General features: G+C 45.3%; 1 protein-coding gene across 3 annotated transcripts; it reads left to right on the top strand.

Annotated features, from left to right (window-relative positions):
• The first annotated feature begins 48 nt into the window (after positions 1 to 48).
• Positions 49 to 14,306, top strand: NPM2 (nucleophosmin/nucleoplasmin 2). Of its 3 annotated transcripts, none has more exons than XM_055578686.1 (9): positions 49 to 190; positions 409 to 488; positions 635 to 720; positions 887 to 1,012; positions 11,270 to 11,360; positions 12,466 to 12,620; positions 12,756 to 12,790; positions 13,950 to 13,979; positions 14,102 to 14,306. In XM_055578686.1, the coding sequence occupies exons 1-9, from the start codon at positions 186 to 188 to the stop codon at positions 14,121 to 14,123; spliced, it is 630 nt and encodes a 209-aa protein (XP_055434661.1). In that variant the 5' UTR covers positions 49 to 185; the 3' UTR covers positions 14,124 to 14,306. The 3 variants fall into 3 exon arrangements, with proteins under 3 accessions (XP_055434661.1, XP_055434663.1, XP_055434662.1); XM_055578688.1 differs by having other exon boundaries at positions 635 to 684; XM_055578687.1 differs by lacking the exon at positions 49 to 190 and adding an exon at positions 275 to 293.
• The last annotated feature ends 2,162 nt before the right edge of the window (positions 14,307 to 16,468 follow it).

Below are 16,468 nucleotides of genomic sequence, written 5' to 3' on the forward strand. Positions count from 1 at the left end.
CCAGGTGCTTCTCAGGCTCCAAGGGGAGGAAAGAGTGGAAGAACGGGATGGGGGCTGATTAGGCCCCTCCCGTGCCCCCTTCCCAGGCTTCATAACGACCCGCTGTGGGCGGCGGGCCCTCAGGTGAGGCCGCGATAAGGCCGGAGTAAGGAAGCCCGAGAGGGAAGCGATCTGAGGAGGAGCCGATGAAGTGAGTGGAGTTAGGGACGGTGAGGTGGAGGAGAGGTTGCGAGAGGGCTCGGTCCCGGGGTAGGGTGGACCTGAGGCCGAGCACCGAGCCGCCTTCCCCGCAGGTGCCGGGCGCTGCACCTCGGGGTGCTGGGAGGGCCGGCGGGGCAACCCTTCCGCTCGGGGCGCTCCGCGCGGGGGTCTCCAGCCAGGGGATTGTAACGGGCCTTTCCTCGGCAGCTGCTCGGCCCCCGCCCGCATCATGAATCGCAGTCCCATTAGTAGCACCTCCGAAAAGGAGACACTAAGCCTGCTCTGGGGTGAGTGAGGCCCCAGGGTGTCCTTGGAGCAGCGGGGGTCCTGGTGGCGGGGGAACGTCTTGGGGGTAAGAGAGAGGGCTGGAGGGAGAGAGAGGACGCCTCTCTGGAGCCCGCCCTCCGCCATCTGTCTCCGTCTCCCTTCGCAGGCTGTGAGCTAAACCAGGAGCGGCGGACTTGGACCTTCAAACCCCAAAAGGTGGGGAAGCAGGACTGTGTGCTGTTGCTCAGTACGGTGGGTACCGCTCTTCCGAGGAGGGGAGAAAAGGTGGGGCAGGGAGGAGCCAGACACGCAAGAGCAGGTGGCATTGCCTGGTCCCCACAGCTGGTGCCAGGCTTCCCTCCTCCGCCCTCGCCCTGGGGGTGAGGAGGCGCCCTGCCCCTTTTTCCACCCCGCTCAGATTTCCCTGGGGGAGAAAGCCAAAGAGGAGGTGAACGTCGTGGAGATCCTGCCCTCGGCAAGCCCGGACGACAAGAAGAGGAGGCCCCTCACCCTGGCCTCGCTTCGCGCCTCAGTCCTCCCCATGGTGAGCTTCCCCGAGGGCCTAGGAAACCCTGGCTCCAGCCCGCGGAGGCCCTGCTCAGGCCTCACCCCTTGTGTGCAGACGGATGCAAAGGTGGGGTACAAGCTCCTGCAGACTTACGGCCGGTGCCGGAGAGAACTATTTTTTGTTGTTTAGTCGCTAAATCGTGTCCCATGTGACCCCATGGACTGTATGTAGCCCACCAGGCTACTCTGTCCACTGGAATTCCCAGGCAAGAATACTGGAGTGGGTTGCCATTTCCTTCTCCAGGGCATCTTCCCAACCCAGGGATCAAACCTGTGTCTCCTGAATTGGCAGGTGAATTCTATACCCATGAGCCACCTGGAAAGCCCTAGAGAGGCATATAGCCCAGCACTAAAAGCCTGGACTCAGGAGCAGGGAGCCAGGTTTCCATCCTAGTCCACTCCCTTTTAGGGGGGAAGAGGGGTGCTGTGCACATTGGGTCCTAACCACTTGACAGCCAGGGAACTCTAGTCCACTCTTCACTAGTTGTGTGACTTTGGGCAAGTTAAATAACTTTTCTTCAAATCCCATTTTTCAACTGTTTACTGCTGGTGATCGTATACTGTTGGTAATTTACACACTGTTTATGTATCCAGATTGTGTATCCAGAAATCCTCACTTCTAGTCATTTGAGTTTTCTGTGTAGATCTTTGTGAATAATGGCAGTTTTTGTATTTGTTTTTTTTTTAATCCGGTACACGGGCTAGGACCTCCAGTATAATAATGGATAAAATGATAATGGTAGATATCCTTGTTTCATTCCTTTAAAAAGGAATGCTTCTCACATTTCTCCATTCAATATCAAGTATGTGCTCGATACCCTTTGTCAGGTTAAGAAAGTCTCCGTCTAATCCTACTCTATTTTGAAAAATTGACTTTTCTTCTTTTTAATCATGATTGGTTATTGAAAGTGTTTCTATTCATATGATTAGGACACTCTCTCCTTTAATCTGTTAATGTGGTAAATTATAGTAATAGAATAATATTAAACCAACTTTGCATTCCTGAGATAAACATTACTGATTGTATTATAAACTTCTAGATTTGCTGTGTTAATAAGACACTTTTTTAAAACTTACATACTCATAAGTGAGCTTGGCATGTAATAAATTATCTTCTTTGGATGTCAAAGCATATTAGCCTTATGAACAGAGGCATGAAGTGTTCCCTTCTTCTCTGTGGACAACAGTGATTTGAAGACCAGGATTATCTGCCCTTAAAGATCTGGGAGGTTGATGTGTAAAACTGCCCTTAAACCTATTTTTTTCTCTATCAACAAGATCTCCCTAGATCTATCCATTCCCATAGTTTTACAGACCACCTGTACAAATGAAGACTTGGAAATTTATCCTGTAAACCCAGCCTCTCTTGTGCTCCAGATACTCTGTCCAACTCAATACGTTAACAGTTATCTGATAGTTATCCCTGGTGGGTCAGCCAGTAAAGAATCTGCCTGCAATGCAGGAGACCCGGGTTCAATTCCTGAATCAGGAAGATCCCCTAGAGAAGGAAATAGCCACCCACTCCAGTGTTCTTGCCTGGGAAAATCCCATGGATAGAGGAGCCTAGTGGGCTACAGTCCATGGGGTCACAAAGAGTTGGGCACGACTGAGCAACTAACACTTCAATAGATATTACAAACTTAACCTATTAAATCCAAATTCTTAATATTTATGTATGACCTCTTCCCCCATCCCCAAATCTGATATCCTCCCAGTAAATAGCTATTTAGAGCAGCCATAGCTAGGACTTCAGAAAACTATATTGAATAAAAGTGGTGAGAGTGGACATCCTTGTCTTGTTCCTGATCTTAGAGAAAATGTTTCCAGCTTTTCACCATTGAGTATGATGTTAGCTGTAGGTTCAGAAATGGTATGTTAAATTTTTATTTTATTATTGTTCAGTACTAGCATATAGTTATATAAGTGGCTTTTGTACTAACTGACCTTGCTAAATTTGCATATTAGTCCTAACAGCTTTTTATTGATGCCACCGAATTTGCTATGTGCTTATTCATGCCATCTGTGAATAAAAGCAGTTTAACATCTTCATTTTCTATCTCTATACCTGGCATTTCTTTTTCTTGTCTTACTTCACTGACTAGGACAGCAAGTACAGTGATGAATAAAAGTGGTAAGAGCAGGACTTCCCTTGCCTTTTTCCAGAGGGCAAGTATTCAGTCTTTTACCATTCGGACAGATAAAAGATTTTTGTAGATACCCTGTGTTAGGTTAACAGTTGTATCAGTCTTTTTCAAGAACCAGATCTTGGCTTCATCAGTCTTTCTCTATTGTTTATCCATTTTTAATTTCTTTCTTCTGCTTCTGTTTTAATTTGATCTTTTTCTGGTTTCTTACAGCATAATCTTATATTATTCATTATGAATCTTATATTATTTTTTAGACCTTTTTTGGATATAAGCATTTCATGCTATGATTTCCTTCTGAGCATCTTTCTGGCTTCATCCTACCAATTTTGCTAAGAATATTCATTTTTAATTTAGTTCAAATTATTTTCTAGTTTTATTCTTCACTCCCTGGGGTACTTAGAAGTATGTTTGCTTTTTAATTGCCAAATAATTAGAGATTTTCCATTATTCATTCTTTAATTGATTTCTATTTTAATTTGATTGTGGTATGAAAATATATATTATTCGATTTCCATCTAAATAGGGTTGTGATTTATTTTATGGCCCTTAATATATTTTGTCTTGGTGAATATTTTATTTATACTTGGAAGAACATGTGTTCTCCTGTGGTTGGGTATATTGTGATGTAAATGTTGATTATATCATGTTGGTTGATGATTTTGTGTGAGCCTTCTATATCCTTACTCATTTTCTGTCCACTTGATCTCTTAGTTACTGAAAGAGGAATATTGAAGACTTCAACAATAATTGTGTCTTTTTTCTATTTCTCTTTTTGATTATCAGTTTTGCTCCATGTATTTTGAAACTCTTTTGTTAGGTACATCCTAATAAATTCTGTGTTCTAAGATGATTAAATCCTTTTGGTTAATTGATCCATTTATCATTATGAAATGTTCCCTTTTTCGCTGACAAATATTTTGAAGTCTACTTAGTTTGATTAATATAGTCAGTCTAGCTCTCTGTATTAGTGTTTGTGTATTTTTCCTATTTTATTGTTATTTTACTGAAACCTCTGTATCTGTATGTATAAATTGGATTTCTTTTCTATAACACATAATTGAGTCTTACCTTTTGTTTTTTTACACTTTGATCATCTGACTTTTAGAGCATTTGCAAACTTTTGAGCATTATTTCTTCAAACATTTTTTTTCTGTTCCATCTCCTCTCTCATCTCTACTGAGGAATCCAATTATCAATACCTGCCCCACACTTCATTTTGCTCTGTCTTCTTAAAGTATTTTTCCTGTGTATTTCATTTTGGATAGTCTTTATTTATTCAATGTCATTTTTCTTTTCTTGCACAGTACCTAATTTGCCGTTAATCTCATTAGTGTATTTTCATCTAATTAGATGATAAATCCACAGATCTAAGAAATTCTATGAACCCCAGTGTGTCCTATAATAAAATTGTTCAAAACCAGTGATAAGGAGAAAAATCTTAAAAGCAGCCAGAGTTAAAAAGGCATCTCACGCAGGAGAATGAAGACAAGGATGTAAGTAAACTTCTCCAAATAATGCAAGCTAGAGGACAATGGGGAAATTTCAAGTGTTTCATCTTGACTGTATCTGTTATTATATTCCTCTTTTTAAAATTCTTAGTAGTGCTTATCATCTTTCCTTTTTTCCCTTCGTTTCAATCACTGGGTATTAGCCTTTTTCTTTTCAAAGAGCAAGCTTTTGTTTTTGTTGGTGTTTTCTATTGTTTCCTTATTTTCTATTTCATTAATTTCTCTGGTTAACTGATTTATGGCTTGCTTTGTTCCTTTTTCTTACTTCCTGAGTTAGCTATTTAGTGTATTCATGTTCTAGCTTATTTTTTCCAAGTACATTTTGTTTATTTTGAATACTATAAATTTCCCTCTGAAGATTTTTTTAACTGCATCATTTAATTTGTGCTTTGTGATATTTTCACAATTTTATTTTAAATGTTTTCTGATTTCCATTATGATTCTTTTTTGTTTTGTTGGGGTTTTTTGTTTGTTTTGCCCGTGCCTCAAAACTTTTAGGATCTTAGTTCCCTGACCAGATATCAAACCCACGCCCCCTGCAGTGGAAGCATGGAGTCTTAATCACTGGACTGCCAGGGAATTCCCCCTGTTAACAATTTATCTGATGCATGAATGAATTAAGAGTTTTTAATTCCCAAAGATATATATATGTATATATATAAATTCTGTGGTATTTGAAACTTGATTTGTGGCTTACTACAAGGTAGTATTATAGGATTATATGTATGTCCATTAAATCAAGCTTATATAGTCAAACCTATACATTTTTTTTCCTCCCTGATCTGTTGATTACCAAAAGAAATGTGTTAAAACTTCCTACTGTGATTGTGAAGTTTCAGTAGATTCTTCTCATAATTTTGTTTACTTTGTATATGCTTATTCTTTAATTGAAAATTTTTTAGATAATTACAGATTCACATGCATTTATAAGAAAAGATACTGAGAGATCCCTGTATGTTTTGCCTAGTTTTCTCCGGTGGTAACATTTTACAAAACTGTAATATAATGTCAAAGCCAAGATATTGACGTTGATACAATGCATGGGTTTTGTTCTATACTACTTTATCACCTGAGTTTCTTTTTTCTAATTTTCTCTCTCTGTTTTGGCTGCACTGTCTTTGTTGCTGCGTGGGCTTTTCTCCAGTTGCAGTGAGTGGGGTTACTCTCTAGCAGCAGTGCACAGGCTTCTCATTTCTGTGGCTTCTCTTGTTGCAGAGAAGCCTAGGGTGCACGGGCTTTACCCTAGGTAGTTCAGCTCTCGGGCTGCAAAGCACAGGCTCAGTAGTTGTGGCCCACAGGCTTAGTTGCTCTGCAGCATGTGGGATCTTCCTGGACCAGGGATCGAACCTGTGTCTCCTGCATTGTCAGGAAGGACTCTTCACCACTAAGTCCCAGGAAGCCCTCACCTAAGTTTTGTATCCACTATCGTAGCCAAGATACAGATATCATAGCCAAGTTTCAACAGCCCAGAGATCCCTCATGTTTTCCCTTTATAATCACATTCACCTGTCTCCTGTTTCCTCACCCACCCTCAATCCTGGCAACCACCAGTCCTCCATTTCTAAAATATGGCCATTGAAACATAATCAGACATATGTAACTTCTTAGGAACTGGGTTGGGTTTTCCCCCCTCCTCAGCATACTCCCTGGAGATTCATCCAAGTTGTGTGGTTTTTTTTTTTATTGCTGACTGGTATTCCATGGTACAGAAGTACCACAGCTCAACCAGTCATCTGTGGAAAAACTAGTCTAATTCCAGTTTGGGGCTCTTAAAAATAAAGCTTCTATGAACATTTGTATATAGGTTCTTGTATAAGCCTGTTTCCATTTTTCCTGGGATAAAAGTCCAGGAGTGCGATTGCTGGGCCATATGGGGTGGGTGCACATGTAGTTTCTTAAAACTGCCTGTTTTATAAAGTGACTGTACCATTTTGCATTTCTACCAGCAACGCACGAGTGACTGAGTTTCTCTGCATCCTTACTGACATTCATGTTGTCACTATCTCTTATTTTAACCATTCCAATATGTGGGCTTCCCAGGTGGCACTAGTGGTAAAGAAACTGCCTGCCAATGCAGGAGACATAAGAGACATGGGTTCAGATCCCTGGGTTGGAAAGATCCCCAGGAGGAGGGCGTGGCAATCCACTTCAGTATTCTTGCCTGGAGACTCTCGTGGATGGAGGAGCTTGGTGGGCTACAGTCCATAAGTTTGCACAGTCAGATACAACTGAAGCGACTTAGCATGCAATATGTGTGTAGTTATGTCTCATTGTACTTTGATCGCATTTCCCTGATGGCTAACAACGTTGATCGTCTTTTCATGCAGTTTTTGCCATCTGTATGTTCAGTTAAATGTTCATGTCTTTTGTTCACTTTCTAATTGTATTGTTACTGTTGAGTTTTGCTAATTCTTTACATACTGTAGACCCTAATCATTTGTCAAATACATGGCTTGCAAATATTTTCTCCCCAAGTTACAACTTGTCTTTTCATCCTCTTCATGCAAACTTTTACAGAATAAAAGTTTTTAATTTTGATAGGGTCCATTGTATTAATTTTTCCTTGTATGATTTTTGATGTTAAGTCTAAGAATGCTTTACTAGTTTGAGATCATGAAGGTTTTCCATGCTTTTTGTCCAAAAGTCTTACAGTTCTATGTTTTATGCTAAGTCCATGATCACTGTCACATATGCCATGAGGTTTAGGTGAAGTTTCATTTCTTTGCCTGTGGGCGTTCAATTGCTCCAGCTCCATTTGTCGGAAAAGCTTCCTCCCTTTCATTGATTTCGCACTTTTGTCAAAAAGGTTGCAAGTATTTGTGTGGATCTATTTCTAGGTCTTATGTTCTCTTGATGTCTGTGTCTATCCCTCTAATATCACACTGTCTTGATTACTGTAGTTTTATGTATGTCCGGACTATGTTGATGCATATAATTTACAGGTTTATCTTTCTTGTAAAATTGTTACCTTCCTTGTATAATTGTAAATATCTTCCTTACCTAATTCTTTTCTTTATGTGATCTTCTTTATCCCTAAAATGTTTATTGAATTAAAGCCTGTATTGTTGTTGTTCCGTTGCTAAATCATGTCCAATTCTGCCACTCCATGGATTGCACCATGTCAGGCTTCCCTATCCTTCACTGTCTTCCCGACTTTGCTCAAACTCATGTCCATTGAGTCAGGGATGTTTTCTAATCATCTCATCCTCTGCCGCCCCTTCTCCTCTTGTCCTGAATCTTTCCCAGCATCAAGGTCTTTTCCAAAGAGTCGGCTCTTTGCATCAGGTGGTCAAAGTATTGGAGCTTCAGTATCAGTCATTCCAATCAATATTCAGGGCTGGTTTCCTTTAGGATTGACTGGTTTAATCTCCGTGCTGTGCGAGGGACTCTCAAGAGTCTCCTCCAACACCACAAAGTCTGTATTGTCTGATAATTATTTTGCTTCCCGGGTACCATTAAAACATTGACAATGTCATTCCATTCTTCTGATTTCTGATGTTGCTGTTGAAATCCTCAGTGTGTCTGATTATTGTTTCTTTTTTGAAGATGTGTCCTCTCTAGTTGATGTTAAGATCATCTCTCTGTTCTTATGTGTCATTTCACCATGATATGTTCAGGTGTGGGTTCATTTTTATTTACCTGTTCATGGCTGAGGATCTGTCTTTGATTGTTTCTGGAGAACTCTTGGTTGTTATTTCTTGGAACACTGACTCCATCCTCTCCAGTCCCTAACTCTGATTGGATGTACAGTGGACCCTCTCATCTGTCTACCATGTTCGGTTCTTCATATTTTATTCATCTCTCTCTCTCTGCTGCATACTGGGCTTTCTACCCAGCACTTCTCCAGCTTATCAATTCTTCTTTCAGCTGGTTCACTCTGCTTTTTAACCATTTGTTCACTTGATTTCAATGCATGTTTTTTTATTTAAATGTATTTTTAATTGGAGGATAATTACTTTATTGTGTTGGTTTCTGCCATACAGTAACATGAATCAGCCATAAGTATACTTATGTCTGCTCCCTCTTGAACTTCCCTCCCACCCTCCTTGCATTCTGCCCCTCTAGGTTGTCACAGAGCACCAGATTTGAGCTCCCTGTGCCATACAGCAAATTCCCACCAGCTATCTGTTTTGCATATGGTAATGTGTCAATGCTGCGCTCTCATTTCGCCCCACCCTCTGCTTCCCCCACTGTGTCCGCAGTCTGTTCTCTCTGTCTGCGTCTCCACCGCTGCCCTGCAGTATTTCAGTGCTTACGATGTCTAGAAGCTGCTTTTGGTTCTTTTTATTTTTGTTAATATCTTGTTCTTATGGTTCTGATTCCTATTTTACATTTATATAAATATATTCCTATTTTATATTTATATTGGTTTTCATCAAACTTATCTCATGTTGCTTAGGTCGTTATTCTTTCTCAGATTCATGATTGTACTAGGCCATCATTTTGTTTCCGTCTGGTACCTCCAGCAGCGTTGTTCCTCGTGTGTTTTGTAATTTCAGATGGTGAACTCATCTTCCGGTTGGGTTTGGTTCTGTTTTCTGAAAGAATTCTGCATGAAAAGAACTCGGTCTCCCAAGAGACGGGTTTCATTTGCATCTGCCATTTGCCCCAGATATATCACAAGCCTAGGGTTTTTATACAGCTCTTTTAACTTGGCAGTCCCCACCAAGTAAATTCAGACTTGGTGTAAGTGAGAGGTACAACCACAGCTCTTAGCTTCTCACAAGAGACTCTGTTATCTCACACAGGAGTTCTTGCTTCCCTCCTTTGATGGTGGGTCGTTCCTGGTTGGATGGCTTGGGGTCCTTCAGTCCACTCTCCTCAATCCTTTACTGAGATGTAGGCATTTGAGGATGCCAGCCTGCATGAGGGGGCTCCATTACAACCCCCCTCTTGAGCCCAAGCCCTTTGTCTCCTGTCCACATGACTGTCACAGCCCAAGGACATTTTCTTCTTTTGGGAGCCTGTGCTGGGTCATCTTTGCTGAGTGCAGGCTTTCTCTAGTTGTGAATGGAGGCGGCTCCTCTTGGCTGTGGTGTGCGGGCTTCTCATTGCAGTGGCCTCTCTTGTTGCCACTCGGCTCTAGAGCACAGGCTCAGCATGGGCTTGGTTGTTCTGTGGCATGTGGGATCTTCCTGGACCAGGGATGGAACCAGGATGCATTGCAAGGTGGATTCTTGACCACTTGACCACCAAGGAAAACATCTTTCCTTCTGCTGTGGCATCAGCCCCTACAAGGGCTGCTCTTCTTTCTGACCACGGGGAGCCTCTTTTCTGTCTTACTGTTCAGGCAAGCAGCAAAAACATCAAATTACATTTTGTCCACCATTTCTAGGTGTTTGTGGCTGCAGAGTTTGTTTTCACTTATCTGCTCCCTGTCTGAAATAGGAACTCTAATTTCTCTAAGCCTCAACTTCCTTCTCTGTAAAGTAATAGCACCTCCTTTGTGGGCTTCTTGTGAAGATTTAAATAAGATAAATGAGGTAAAATGCTTAGCATGGGGCCTGGCACATAGTAAGAACTCAAGGAATTTAAGTATCATTATTGTTACTCTAGAAAATTTGCAAACTTTGGAAAAGTAGAAAGAAAATCAATACAGTACTGTGTTGTGCTTAGTCACTCAGTCGTGTCCGACTCTTTGTGATCCCATGGACTATAACCTGCCAGGCTCCTCTGTCCATGGAATTCTCCAGACAAGAATTCTGGTGGGTAGCCATTCCCTTCTCCAGAGACTTTTCCCAGCCCAGGGATCAAACCCTGGTCTCCTGCAGGTGGATTCTTTACTGTATGAGCCATCAGGGAAGCCCTTTAAGACAATAGTAAAACTATAACATAACTTTGCATCTGCTTTTCTCATTCGATCAGTGCTTTAGTCAGCTTGGCTACCATCACAAAATACCAGAGTAAGTGGTTTAAACAGCAGACATTTCTTTCTCACATCTCTGGAGACTAGAAGTCTGAGATTGGGGTGCCCACATGGTTGCTTTTTGATCAAGGACCTCCTCCTGGCTTGTAGATGGCCACCTTCTTTCTGTGTCCTCACACAATCCAGGGAGAAAGCAAGCTCTCTGGTCTAGCCTTCTAAGGGCACTAATCTCATGATGAGGGCCTTGCCCTTGTGACCTCATCCAACCCTGATTATGTCTCAAAGCCTTCATCCCCAGTTACCATCACATTGAGGGTTAGGGGGCTTCAGTGGGAACATTTGAGGGGATGCAGTACAGTCCATGGCTATAAGATTTCTCTGTTTAACAGCTGCCCCCTAGCTTGGAAGCCCACCTATGATCTTGGCAGGAATGAAATGATCAGATCCATGTTCTTCTCTGACAGAGTCCACCTCAGCAGGGAAGGCCAGGAGGTTTGAGAGTGCAGAATGGTTCAGGGAACCCCTGAAGTGTGTGGTGGAGGGGAGGGAATAAATTGAGTATTTCTGCCTGAGGCAAGCTCCCCCACCCCCCATCTCAGGTGCCAGGTCTCAGTACCTTGTCCTGTCTCCCCCTCCTCCCCTCGCCCTGCCCCTCTTCCTCCACCTTCTCTGCCTCTCCTTCCCTCCCCATGCCCCTTCATCTCCCCCTGCAGGTCGTTCTGGGGTTGGAGTTTTCCCCTCCAGTCACGTTCCAGCTCCGGGCTGGCTCTGGACCTGTGTTCCTCTGTGGCCAGGAACATTACAGTAAGTCCAAGCTTGGACCCTATAAAGGTCTTCGAGTACAGTGCCCAGCACAGGGACAAGGACGGACGTAAGAGGTCCTCAAACACTTGATAGATTCTTGAATGGTTAGAAAAGATTGCCAAGGCAACAGGATCACCAGCAGCCTGGACCGAAGGCGTGGGCACAGGTCTTAGACCTGGTTCTCCTTTACCCCTCCACCACATCCTCTGTGGACCACGGACCCCTCAGCTGTAACACCAGGGAGGGTGGGGGTATACTTGGTTTCATCTTCCAAGACTAGTTGTAAGGAATACATGCCGTATTCAGGAAAAGCACTCAACATAATTCCTGGTAGCAGCACACATTTAAACATTACCTGCTGTGAAGTATTGTTGTTTAGTCCCTGAGTCGTGTCTGATTCTTGGTGACCCCATGGAAAAAGCCTACCAGGCTCCTCTGTCCATGAGATTCTCCAGGCAAGAATACTGGAGTGGGTTGCCATTTCCTTCTCCAGGGGATCTTCCCAACCCAGGGAGTAAACTCACCTCTCCTGCATTGGCAGGCAGATTCTTTACCACTGAGCCACCTGGGAAGTAATGAGTTGGTCAAAAGTTCCTTCAGGTTTTCTGTATGCTGTTATGGAAAAACCCAAATGAACTTTTGGCCAACCCAATGTGGAGCTGTAGCAGTACCATGGTCCCCAACAGATGACTTTGTTTGTCACGTCCCTTTAACTGCCTTCTTCTCTGTCCAGTGGTGCCTCTTTGATCAGGGTTCTCTCCTGCTCCAAACCCCAGGCAGGTTCCACCTCCCTCAGGATCAGACCTGAGCTCCTTGGCTGCTGTGTCCCCACCCTCCCCCTCCTCCTCTCGCATGCTCCTTCCTGGCGTGCATCCGCTTCCTGCCCCCAGAGCTGTACCTCACCCCGTTCCCCCACCCTCCTGCCACGGCCTCAGCCTCACCCACTTGAGCTGCGCTTTGTCAGGGAGGCCAGAGAGTGTCTGTGGGAGGCGGGTAGGCAAATGCTTCCCACTCCCAAACTGGGAGATCTGGGAAGGGGAGCTGGGCAGAGATCCCAGGGCCCCGAGGCCCTGCCCCATCTCCCATGCCATCGCTGACATTTCAGATCGATTCTGGGATGAAGTGGAAGAGGAGGAGGATGACCTGGAGGAGGAGGAAGATGATGATGACGACGATGAAGATATTGATATGTTCCTGGAGGAGACGCCCGTCAAACAAGTGAAGAGGCTGGCACCCCAGAAGCAGACAAGTGCTGCCAAGGTGAGGGAGGGGTGCCCCAGGACTCCCCAGAAACCTGGGCAGAGGCTCCAGGCAACCCCTGCCAAGTGCTCAGCCCAAGTCTTCTCTGGCCCTGGCCTCACCCAGACTCCCCCTAATGCTCGTGTTGGTTTCCAGGAAAAAAAGATGGAAAAAAAAGAGGAGGCAGTAAGGTAACTCTTTCCATCTATTAAATTAGCCACAATTAGTATCTCTTTTAACTGAGATACACAGTGCTTGAAAGAGAATGCTACATGTGTGTGCAGGTGTGTGGTACGTGGGGGCACGGTGGACTGCTGCTGTTGGTTGGCAGAGCCTTTTTGAAAGGATTAGCAGTTCTTCTCTTCTGATTTCATTCCACTTATGGCAGTTCCTTCCAAAGAACCCCATCTGAAATATGGGGGAAATTATTCCCAGGTGGCTCTGCCTGCCAGTGCAGGAGATTCGAGTTCCATCCTTGGGTCCGGAAGATCCCCTGGAGAAGGAAATAGCAACCCACTCCAGTATTCTTGCCTGGGAAATCCCATGGACAGAGGAGTCTGGAAGTCTACAGTCTATGGGGTCACAAAGAGTCCAACACAACTTAGCAGCTAAACAACATATGCACTAAGAAACTTATCACTTCATTATTCTAATAATAGTATAAAATGGAAGCATTTTAACATCCGTCTATGTAACAATTGCTTAAACTGTCACGTCTTCTCAATGGAATGCAACATAATGCCCACGAAGAATATAGCAAGCTGAAAAGTGTTTATGGAATTCAGACAACAGGATATTATTTTCATTTTATTTCACATGTTTTCAGAACAAAAAGTTCTGAAGGGAAACAAAATGTTAATATTGGTAGGAGGTAAAGAAAATTATAGGTAGTTTATTCTCATCTCTATTTGCTATATTTTGTGCAAGGTGGTTAACATCTTTTATGATAAAGAACTATTTGTGTCTTATACACAAATAAAGCAGATAGAAGTTTAAGAAAAAAAAAAAATCTTGTTTTGAAAAGAGGAACTTCCACTGGTGGTCCAGTGGTTAAGACTCCATTCTTCCACTGCAGGGAGCACAGGTTTGATCCCTGGTTGGGGAACTAAGATCCTGCATGCTTTGTGGCACAGCCAAGAAATAATTAAAAAAAAAAAGAGAGAGAGTTGGTCCCTGGTAGGTGACAGGTGGAGAAGTGAACCTCTAAATCACAGTCCCTGCTTCCTGGAAGTGTCCAGGGCTCAACTCTGCAGCCTGGGCTCTAGTACAAGGGCCTGAGGCTATTGGCATGGAGCTGAGTCTCTCTCTAATCCATATTCCCACTCCTTGTCCAACCCCACTCCATTCCAGACAGCATCTTAAAGGGAGCCCTGCTGGAAAGTGAGTATTGCTAAGAGGCTGTCCTCCTGGGGAAGTGGGGATGGTCTCTGGGAAGGCGCTAGGATCGGGAGGGGGTGGGACACTGGAGCCCCCCTTCTCTCCTATGCCAAATCCACACCCAGACCTAAAAAGCCAGGACGTTAAAAAGAGATGAGGAGCCAGGAGCGCCTGGCTGCAGTGACCAAGGGAAGGCCCGTGAGACCACCGTGTTGAGTCTGAATGTGATGGACACGATGGGGGGGCAACACAAGAGCCTCTCACCCCAACTCTCGGCTGCTGCAGGAAGAGCCCTGACTCACAGTCACAATAAAGTTTGCTTTGCTAGGACCTTGTTTCTGCAGTGTCTCCCTGTCCTGAAAGTGAAGTCGCTCAGTCGTGTCGGACTCTTTGCGACCCCATGGACTGTAGCCTATCAGGTTCCTCCGTCCATGAGATTTTCCAGGCAAGAGTGCTGGAGCGGATTGCCATTTCCTTCTCCAGGGGATCTTCCCGACCCAGGAATCGAACCTGGGTCTCCCGCATTGCAGGCAGATGCTTTACCGTCTGAGCCACCTGGGAAGGCCTCCCTGTCCTAGCCGGCTGCAATGAGCCCACATGTCCAGCAGAGGGAGGCCTTGTGCCAGCACACCCGGGCATGCCCACACCAGCCATCTGTGCTCTGCTCTTTACCTTCCTGTCTCTCCCTGGCATCACCCCTATCCCCACCTTTGGGGGGAAGAACCAAGTGCCTCAGCCCCTTCCCTAGCTTTGGGAGAAGGAGCTAGAGCTGGGGTGGGTCTTCCTAGGTCCACAGTCCCTTCTGGCAGGGCCTGGCTGTCCAAGATACACAACTGAGGGGTGATAGCTGCCCACCACCCCCCACCAGGAAGGGGCCAGCCTGCATCTCAAGGGCCCGGCCTAGACCTGCTCTCCCAGGTCTGCGTCCTGTTTGAGGGGAGCTGCTCACAGGATGAAGGTCTGTGTCAGTCTGTACCTTCAAGGGAACCTCCCAAGTAAGGAGACAGGCAGGCTTCCTGAAGCCTATAGAAGGTCTCTTCCAGAAGGTGGGCATTGAACACTTTCAGCTCCCAGGCTAGCATTCCCTGAGGGCAGCAGCCAGAGCCACAAGAACAGGGCTCAGTAAATTGCTGGCTTGAGGCCAACAGAGGATTGGAAGGGGGGTGAATGACTCATTGCCTGGCTCTGGGCTTCTGCTCCCAGCAGCCTGCAGAGCCACTTTGGAGCCAGGTTCAACCATGGTGACACGCAGGTGGCTGTCCCGTTGGGGCCTACTTGCACAACCTCTCTGAGCTGCTCCCTGCCTCAAATCGGCACCCCACTGGCCAGGCTGAAGTGGACCAATGGGGAACTGGCTCTGCCCTCCCTCCCTAGGACCCCCCAAGTATGGGTCCCAGGAGGCTAGAGGTCTCTGAACACCTGCATCAGAAGGACAGGCTTCAGTCTCCCTATTCAGCTTCTCTTGATGCCAGAAAGAGGTAGAGGTGGGCAGGGCTGGCATTGTTTTTTTTTGACTGTGCTGGGTGGGTGTTCACTGCTGTACGGACTTTTCTCTGGTTGCAGCCAGTGGAGGCTCCTCTCGTTGCCCTGCTCAGGCTTCTCCCTGTGGTGGCTTCTCTTGTTGCATAGCGTGGGCTCTAAGGCATGTATGCTTCAGTAGTTGTTGGTCACAGGCCCTAGAGTACAGGCTCGGCAGTTGGGACACATGGGCTTAGTTGTTCTGCAGCATGTGGGATCTTTCCAGACCAGGAATCAAACCCATGTCCCCTGCATTGGCGGGCAGATTCTTCTTCACTATACCACCAGGGAAGTCCAGGGCTGGCATTCTTGCTTCTGCTTTCTACACCCCATGAGGCAGATGTGAATTTTGTCCTGCCTTCTAACAAGGGAGAACACTGACCTCAGTCACCCAGAGTGACAGGGGACATCAGGTCTGGCTTCAGGTAGGCAGCTGGCACTGACTGTGGCCTCATGCCACCAAGATATGGGGTGGGCAAGACAACTTCCTTCAAGTGGCCTAGAGTCTAGTAGAAACGAAGAGCCAACAACGTAATTTCAATGACCAACAAGCACTGCGGAGGAAGTAGAACAGGCTAATTTCGATGGTGGGGGTAGGCTGTTTAGTTAGATCTGAGAAGGTGCCTCAAAGGAGACCATGGACAGGAAAGGGATGATGGGTACGTGTGGAGCTGGCAGAAGGACATTCCCAGGAGCAGAGGGTGCAAAGGGCCAGAGGCGGAACAAGCACAGAGATATGGGCAGAAAGGAGGCTGATGTGATTGCGGTGATCACACTGTTAGCTGGGCACTGCTCTGAGTGCCTTCAGTGGATTCACGCCTTTAATCCTCATGACTCTGCCCAGAGGAGGGTATTATTAGCCCCATTTCTCAGATGTGGAAAGTGAGGTACAGAGAGGTTAACTTGCCCCAAAGTCACACAGCCAGGATTCAGGCTTAGATAGTCTGGCCCTGTTCTTAACCACCCTGTGGGTG

This window comes from Bubalus kerabau, chromosome 4, assembly GCF_029407905.1.
Source record: "Bubalus kerabau isolate K-KA32 ecotype Philippines breed swamp buffalo chromosome 4, PCC_UOA_SB_1v2, whole genome shotgun sequence".
In the NCBI taxonomy this organism is placed as follows: domain Eukaryota; kingdom Metazoa; phylum Chordata; class Mammalia; order Artiodactyla; family Bovidae; genus Bubalus; species Bubalus kerabau.